This window comes from Manacus vitellinus, unplaced genomic scaffold, assembly GCF_001715985.3.
Source record: "Manacus vitellinus isolate BGI_N305 unplaced genomic scaffold, ASM171598v3 scaffold_49_pilon, whole genome shotgun sequence".
NCBI classification, from domain to species: Eukaryota; Metazoa; Chordata; class Aves; order Passeriformes; family Pipridae; genus Manacus; species Manacus vitellinus.
Window position 1 is genome coordinate 1,793,758 of NW_021940603.1, and position 8,376 is coordinate 1,802,133.

At 45.2% G+C, this 8,376-nt stretch overlaps 1 protein-coding gene across 1 annotated transcript; it reads left to right on the top strand.

Annotated features, from left to right (window-relative positions):
* The first annotated feature begins 670 nt into the window (after positions 1–670).
* LOC103753873 (G-protein coupled receptor 55) lies at positions 671–6,709 on the top strand. The gene is made up of 2 exons (XM_025895915.2): positions 671–755; positions 5,731–6,709. The coding sequence occupies exons 1-2, from the start codon at positions 671–673 to the stop codon at positions 6,684–6,686; spliced, it is 1,041 nt and encodes a 346-aa protein (XP_025751700.2). The 3' UTR covers positions 6,687–6,709.
* Positions 6,710–8,376: the final 1,667 nt, after the last annotated feature.

An 8,376-nucleotide genomic window follows, 5' to 3' on the forward strand; every position in this document is an offset into this window, starting at 1 on the left:
ACTATTCAGTTGTCAGGCAGAGGAGAGGCATAGGCTGTGATGTGCTACGTAGGGCCTTTGGCTGGGGTGCATGAGCCCTGCTTGAACACCTGCTGTGTGGAGCTGGAGAACTACTGAAAGTGCAAAAGAAGCAATATAAGAGAGAGATCTCCAGTAGTTTTAAATTTCACCAGTCTCAAGGCAATGTCTACCCTGCTGACCTGGCCTCAGGAGCATCCCCAGCTGATTTCTCTATGGAAACTGAGACATGTCACTCAATAAATACTAGATCACTTCAACACTAAACAGAGAGAAAGAGTGAGACCAGCTCACCTGTTCTGCTAGGTAGCAGATTTAGCACCTCCAGCATTGAAAGGACCCTTGTCTTCTGGAGCACTCTTGGCCTTGGTAAACAGCCAGGGTTTGCTGGTGCCTCCCTCAACCTGCAAGGTCTGTCCGGCGGACACTAAACACAAGTGAGAAGGCCTGTGGTCAGATGGCTGTACCAGCACAGCAGCTTCCTGCCCCCAGCCCCTCAGCCCCACCAGCGACATACAGGCAGTACTTGTGGTCATCTCCTCTGCAGAAAAGCTCCATTTCAGCTGTTCTTGTGCTCTGGTCCTCTCCGCCCATAACCGTCAGAGCTTTTGGCTCTCCCTTGCTCTTCACTCCTGGGCTGTCCACAGTGAGGATGGTGGAGCGAACAGAGAGCCAGTGTCCACCAGAGAACAGTGTCCACCAGGACAAGGAGCCCGGTGCTCAGCTGGTGGGGGCAGGTTGGGATAAACTGTCTAATCACAGATAGAGACAGAGATATTGCAGGGCTTAAGCCGTATTTCTCATTTCTCCTGTAGCCACGAGATGGAGCAACTCAATTACAAACAGTTCTGCAGAGCCACCAGATTTAAGTGATGGGACTTTTCATCCCAGTTCTGGCTCACCCAGAGGTTGCAGGCAGTCTTGGATCACAGCAGTGGAGGCTCTCTCTTTTCAAGCAGAGTAAATATTTTTCTCACTGTTTATACTCTGATTTAGATCAAGAAAAAAACTCACCATGTCTTCACTGCACAACCCTGTGTGGTGTGGTGGTTACTGATTTACCTACCAAACTGAAGGATGACAGCAGCACCAGCCCCATGCTGACACTGTTCCTGAGAGCCAGGACTGACAGCAGGGGAACCAGGACATAGCACTGGTCTCTGGTGCAGTCCAGTGTCAGGGCACAGCAGTGGACCAGCAGTGCCCAGGGATGGCTGGCACAGCTCAGCACTGCAAGGACTAGATCTACCTCAAGGGCAAGCACAGGGAATCAGCAGAGCTTCACTGGTTGCCACCCAGGGATGTGTGTGTGGCCAGAAGGGGAGGTCTGTGTGGCAGCAGCAATATGGTAAAGTCCTTCATACTAGCAAAAAAAAATGCATGTGAACCCTCTTCTTCATCAGGAAAAAGGCACAAAATGATGCATGCAACATCTGCAGTCTCACAAAGCAGAAGGTGCTTCATGCACTGGTAGCATTAGTGACAAGCACAGAGGCACCAAGGACAGAGGAGGATTTGTAGAGTTGGCTCTCTCCTCCCTAATCTCCAAGAAAAAGGACCCACCCTTGGTTTTGGGGACTTTGTGAAGAGACACATTCCATTAGCACAGAGTAGGGCCTGTGTCGAGAAAAGAAAGGTACCTTGGCTGTCCACTGCTTTCTCACCACTGCATCCCAAGAAAGCTATTAATGAACAGTCTGAGAACCCTTCATGGGCTATCCCAGCCTCTCCATTATGCAGCTCACTCAGGTTTATTTTACCCTCTCCATCAGCCCTCAGCATCACATTTTTTTCATCCATTCCATTCTGAAGGTAAAGAAGCCCTCACACCTTGTCCCAAGTGCTTTTGGACCCACTGCATGCCTTCCTGGCCCTTTCTCCTCATCCTCTTCCCTAAAAAACTCACAAGCATATTGCTAGGGGAAAAAAAGCAGACCAGTTGCTGGTGGTGGCTAGGCTAACCCTGGCATTGCTGCTTCCTCATCCTCTCTTTTTCAAAGCATCTTTCTCCAGATGTGCAGCCACCCAGGGCTCTGTGTAGCAAGCACACCCAGGGCAGCCCCTGGTGAGGGGGGCAGTGCTTAGGTGGCATCAGAATATGAGTGTAAAACAGAAAAGAAAGCTCCAAGTGTGTGAGAGGAAAACCTTGAACAGGGAAGAGAGAGCATCCACTCTGAGCCTTGGTGGCACTATCAGAACTGGCATTTGTAAACCCCAGACCAGGGTAGGAACACAGAGTGCTCTGGCAGCTGGGTTTATGTCCATGTTGACAGTAACCTTAGTTCTCACCACCCAGGGTGGCTCAGCCCCCAACATGCCTCTTCATAGTAGTGGTACCTGCCTGTGCTCTGTGGGGTTTTTTGTTAATATCCAGAAAGCAGCCATGGTCACAAAACCACCACTAGATACACAGAAGTGAAACCTAGCTGAGGAATGAGATAAGGTGTTATTCACCCAAACCTTCTGTCTTGTTTTTTTCCTTTTGGTGATGTTTCTTTTTATTCCTTAGGTAGGATAATTGCAACTAAAATATCATAGGGGAACCCCAAGTACTGTTTCTTCTCCCATCTCCCATCCCCCTATCTCTTTCACAGATGCACAGTTTTAATTTAGTCACTATAATCCTCAGTTTTCAAGTATTTAAGGAGCATGCAGAGGATCAAGCAAAACTACACCTCTGGCCTTTCTTTCCCCTTTTGGTAAGAACATTGCAAACACACATACAATGGGGAAAAAACATACCTTTTTTCTCTTTCCTCCCTGAACAAAATCAGCACCTGACACTCTCCATGGGTATATTCCCTGTTCCCTCTGAGTACAAACAGATTTAAGAGTAACTCTTGGCTCTTTTAAAATATCAGCTTGAATTGAACCTACCACTGAAAATCAACAATTTCTTTTTCCTTTTTGATATAATGAAAAGAGGGGGAAACAATGACAGTGATAGCTCAGGATTTAGCTTAAAGCACATTTTGACAGCCAGCACTACCCGTGGATGTTTCAGACAATCAATAAAATCATGTCTTGCTGAAAAAAAAAACAACAACAGAGAAAGGTCCGTAGGGCCAGCATTTCCTTCTCTGTTATTGGAGACTCATTTTAATGGGTGACTCAGAGGTTAGACCCACAAAGCCATGTATTTGCATCCTTAAATGAGCTGTGTGACATTCTATGTACATAGTACGTGCACGCAGGCACAGCGTGGGGAGGCCAATGTGGTAATGGAAATTTGCGACAAAACAAAAAGCAGCAGCACCTCGTGCTTTCTGACATCCTGACCAGCAGCTGCTTTGTATGCAGTTCACTCCACTGTCTTGAAAGAAAACACAAGACTCCAGAATTCTACAAGTTGAGAAGGAGAAAAGTTCAACATCCAAAGCTAGAGACAGTCCAAAGGTAAGATGACAAGAGAGAATATTTCATTATTGCAAAACCTTGCCTTAAAAGCTTTCCTTTTGCTACAAGATCTGAAAACTAAGTATATTTTACATAACTTGTTTTGCTTATATCATAGCTACTCTTTTTTAAAGACTGGACAAAGCTGCCTTTTGCATTTGTGCTTTAAATACCATTTTTCTGTTGTTTGTTTGTTTGGGATTTTTTTTTTAAAATCTACACAAGAGACTCTAGTCTGAAATGCTTTTAATCATAACTAGAATTTTCTTAGCTAAACATCTTGGTGAGAAGCTGAAATTCTATTTCTCTAGACCCAGAATTTCCTGGACACACTATCAAACAAACAAATTACAAACAAGTCTGAAGAAAAAGGAAAGTACTAATGAAATCTCCTAGGGAGGCACTGAAGTAAAGAACTTTGTCAGCATTTATTACTTTTTAATAATTCCTTAATTAACTTCTTCTCCCTTTGGCTCTCTGTAATAGGTTTCCACCCTGCACTAGACTCACTTCATGAAGGTGACTCAGCAGGAGAGCAGCACATTGTCTGTCCAAGTTTTGGTGATGCTTTTATATTGGGCAGTATCACTGCCCTTGTCTGTCATGGGCTACCTGAGTTCTGAGGTTCAGGGACCCAACTCAGCTCCCAAAACCTTTACAGCTCTGTGGGTTTAACTCCCAGACGCTGAACAACCTGCAGCACAACAAGGAGTGCTTCTCCTCTCCAGCCAGTCAGAGCCCCAAGTGCTTCACAAGCTCAGGTTTCCTTGTCCTTTGCTATTTGGGCAAGGAAATGTCATTATTTGCCTGCAGCCTCCCCTCAGTCCCTTGCAGCAGAGCAGGCCCTGCTGACAAGGCTGCTGCCCCACTGAGCCACAGCTCCCCACACCTCACAGGCAGTGGTGCTCTGCAAGGAGGCTGGTTGTGCTTCACAGTGAATGAAACCTGTACCTGCTACAGCACAACAGGAGCTGCAGACGGATGGATCCCTGCACCTGACCCTGCACCCCCAGCCCTGCCTGCTCCCATTCTCCTCCTCAGGCTGGGTTTCTGGAGCTGGTTTTTTTACTTCCGTCATGTGAGCCAGTAATTCACAGAATCATTTACCCGGCATGAGTGCGTCCTTAAGGAACAAAGAAATAAATTTCCTTTTTGCTGACACTAATCTCTCTCAAACCACAGCAAGGGACTGCTTACCTCTGAAATAGTCAGATGACTTGATCTGCAGAACAGAAACTTCGACTGCACGGTTGAAAACTGGTTGACAAGTCCGAAATGGAACTGCCTCAAAATTAGTAACTCATGTTTTGAAGTAATAACAATTAGAGAACAGCAGTCAAAAGCAATTTCTGGCACTGACAGAAAGATCTCTGACAGGCTTTATTCACAGGTTACATTTGCTGTCATGGAACCGGCTGGAGAAAAGGACGAGGTATTCCTGGGCATTTGTGATTCCAGCTGAGACAAGCATGGCAGAAACCAATGAGCACCTTCCCAGTCCTTATCAGGAGAGTCTGAGTGCAGGATCAAGCCAGCACCCTTCCTCTAAAGAAGATAATTGCTCCGTGACCCCAGCTCAGAGAGTAAGTACCTCCACACTTTAAGTCCTCTCCTTGCAGAGGAGAATCCAGATGCATGTTTCCTGCAACCCTGTCTCTGCTGTGGTAGCTCTGGCTGATTTAGACAAAAGCTTGGGTTCTTAAATCTCATCCTTCTACTAATGACTTAACTTCTGCTGGAAATAGCCTATTTGAAGCTTCCTGCCTGCTGCTTTTAGACAGTTTGTAGAAAGGCCAAAGGTAATCACAGTCAGTCTTTGCCCAGGGGTGGTGGGAGAGGGTGTGGGATGGCAGTGGCTGTGTGGGATCTTCACATTAACAAACATGGGAGACCCTCGTGGTCTTGGCTTCCCAAGGTCTCTTATGATAGCTTGATGCAGGAAAACAGATCCAAATAATTGTCTCCACTCTCACAATCCAAAAAACACCAAAATCGGGGGCTGCTACCTCGGTTCTGCAAAGAGATTGTATCACTGCAAGGGGATGGTGCCGTCACATCTATACTCTGCCTAGACTAAATCATGGCACAGTTAGGGATAACAGGTGACAGTGCAAGTGAGGCTTGGACCCCAGAAATCCCAGCTCCTCCTTCAGGCACAGGTTTGCCCCAAGACCCCTTGACACTGAGCAGCTCCATGTTACCGGGAGCTGCAATTCAGTACAGAGCACCCTGAGAGGGGAAAAAAAGCATCTCCAAGTCTGTGGACACATAGAGACCTCACTGACCTTTGTACCGTGTCTTCATCCTTCCTTGCAGTGAAGGTGATTTTCTTCTCTTCCAGCATACCTGGAGTTATGAATGACACCCATGACAAGAGCAACATCAGCGCTACTGTGGAATGGTTCCAGTTCATCATGTACATCCCCACATTTAGCCTGGGATTGCTGTTCAATGTGATGGCTCTGTTGTTACTCTTTTTTAAGGTTAAAAAGCTGTCAGAATCTACTGTCTACATGATAGCCCTTATATTCCTGGATACTTTGCTGTTGTTTACTCTTCCTTTTAAAATCATTTCCTACCACCGTCAGGACAAGTGGAACTTGGGGTCTGTGTTTTGCTCTGCCTTGGAGAGTCTTTACTTTGTAAACATGTATGGCAGCATTCTCATCTCCCTCTGCATCTGCGTGGACCGGTACATCGCTATCCAGCACCCCTTCACAGCCCCCTCCCTGAGATCCATCAGGAAAGCTGCCATGGTCTGTGCTGTTGTCTGCCTGGGCACCTCGGTGGGGACAGTCTCTACATCCCAATTGCATGAAAAGGGCCAAGACATCTCATCCTGCTTCCATAACTTCTCCCCGAGGACATGGGCGGACATAGGCCTGTTCAGCACCTTGGAGACCATCTTCTTTGGCAGCATGGCAGCCATGACGTTCTGCACTGCCCAAACTGTCAGGTGCCTGAGAAGGCACAGAGATCCAGACAACCCCCAGACACACATCACCAGAGCAGAGAGGATCGTGGTGACAAACCTCGTGGCGTTTTTGGTCTGCTTCACCCCTTACCACGTGGCATACTTCGTGTACTTCTTGGTGAAGAGAAACATCATCCACATCAGTTTTCAAAAAGTGCTGCGAGATGTCGTTCAGATTACCCTTTGCTGGGCAAACCTGAACTGCTGTCTGGATGGCGTGTGTTATTACTTTGTTTTAAAGGAGTCCTTGGAGGAACCATCGCAAAACACGGAAAGAAGAGTCAGGCCAAAGCCTTGATTTACATACTGCATGTTAGTTACTTGGGATGATGTGTGGTGAGGCTTTCACGGAAAGTGCAGGGTCCTGAACTTCTTACCTAAGCCATTTGCTTGAAATATTCAGTTCTGAAAATATTTCATTAAAAAATAGAACTAAGCCCATTTCCAGGAGACTGCTCCTAACTTTTTTTATTTCCTTCCATAATGTTTTCTGCTACTATTTATGGGTAAAAAGAAATATTTCTTTTTATTTCTTCCAAGCCTCTCCCATTTCTCCAATGATTCTGGCCATTGATTTTTCTGGAAACAAGCAGGCTGAGGTGTGTAAAAAGCTCATACCTGACCACCACAGACAACCACTGTTGGAGTTCCCTGCCTCTGCCTACACATGGCCCCCAGTGCCTCTGCCAGCTCTAAGAGAGCACTAATTATCAGGACACAGAGATGACTTTCATTCTAGATTCCTGGGATAAATTATAATTCTGCAAAGGCAACATTTTCTACTCAGAAGTTCCCTGCTGGATCTTATTACTTCTGGGCCTCTGAGCATTCACTGTTCAGGTCAAATCTGGTGTGATCTGATCCCTTCTTTGCTCAGGTGGGTAATTGCAACAGCTTTTTCATTTGCAGGGCTTTATACCCAAATCTTGACATGGGGTATCCAGTGAGACTGCACAGACTCCTCTTTGCACCAAAAGAATATTAAAGATATAAAATGCTAAAAAATAAAGGGAAAAATCTGAAAACCTGAAATTCATATTAAGAAAAAAGAAAGCAAAACCCAAAGATTTGTTCAGAAATGATTCACCCCTGAGAACTGAGGACTCATTCCTAACACACAGTTCTAAGCTTAAAATCATTACTTTGTTCTGAAAGAATGACAATAGGGGCTAGAGAGCTATTATGGAGTACTTTTTCTACTTGCACTTCTTTTTGCATTTGAAAAGGGAAAGTGAAAAGGTTTAAACCAGCCTTGAAAGCTGGGTATGGGAGTTGGTGAAGCTGCTTTGCTGAGGAACTACACCCTTTGGGCAAACCAAATCCCAACCAAAGCATTCATCTCCCAAATAGAAAGAATTAGTACAGGTACCAGGCACGCAGAAATATACATTTCACTATATTAGGAATTTAAAAAAAGTTTAAAAGTTCACTTTTTATGTTTTGTGAAAGATGTTCACATACAGTGAATGGAACAAATTATTTACCATGAGCATTATCACATCTGTGATGCAGTGGGCCAGTGCAAAGCTACAATTCAATCAAGTGCTCCAGCTTGCCTTACTCATCCCTGTCTTCATCCTTCCTTTCCTTCCACATGCCTCTGTCTTCAGGTTTTTGGAGAAACTGCATCCTTTAGCAAAGCTGAGACTTCTCCCTCCATCAGGTTTCTTGCTACTGAGAAACATCTACCATAGCAACAAACTGATGAATCAGTGTCTTCAGCTACCTTGAAAGGCAAAGGGCACCTCCTTCATTTTATCTCATTTATTCTTCTTATTCTGATTTTATACACTGTCACTCCATAAGAATGGCATTTACCACATTTTTCTAATGTGATAAAAAAGTTGCTGTGGGATACTGACACAACCAAAAATCTATGAGTAATCAGAAATGTTTCCCAGGAAGAAAAGCTGAATCGGTGCCATTTGCAGACACCAAATGATGTAAAACCTCATGTCTGCTGTATGCTAGTTTCCTATTAATCCTTC

What these genes read in the sequence shown, in the direction of transcription:
- LOC103753873 (XM_025895915.2), top strand. Translation starts at nt 671, where the DNA reads ATGGTGGAGCGAACAGAGAGCCAGTGTCCACCAGAGAACAGTGTCCAC. An exon ending in TGCTCAGCTGGTGGGGGCAG is followed by an intron (nt 756 to 5,730) that starts GTTGGGATAAAC and finishes CCTTCCTTGCAG; the next exon opens with TGAAGGTGATTTTCTTCTCT.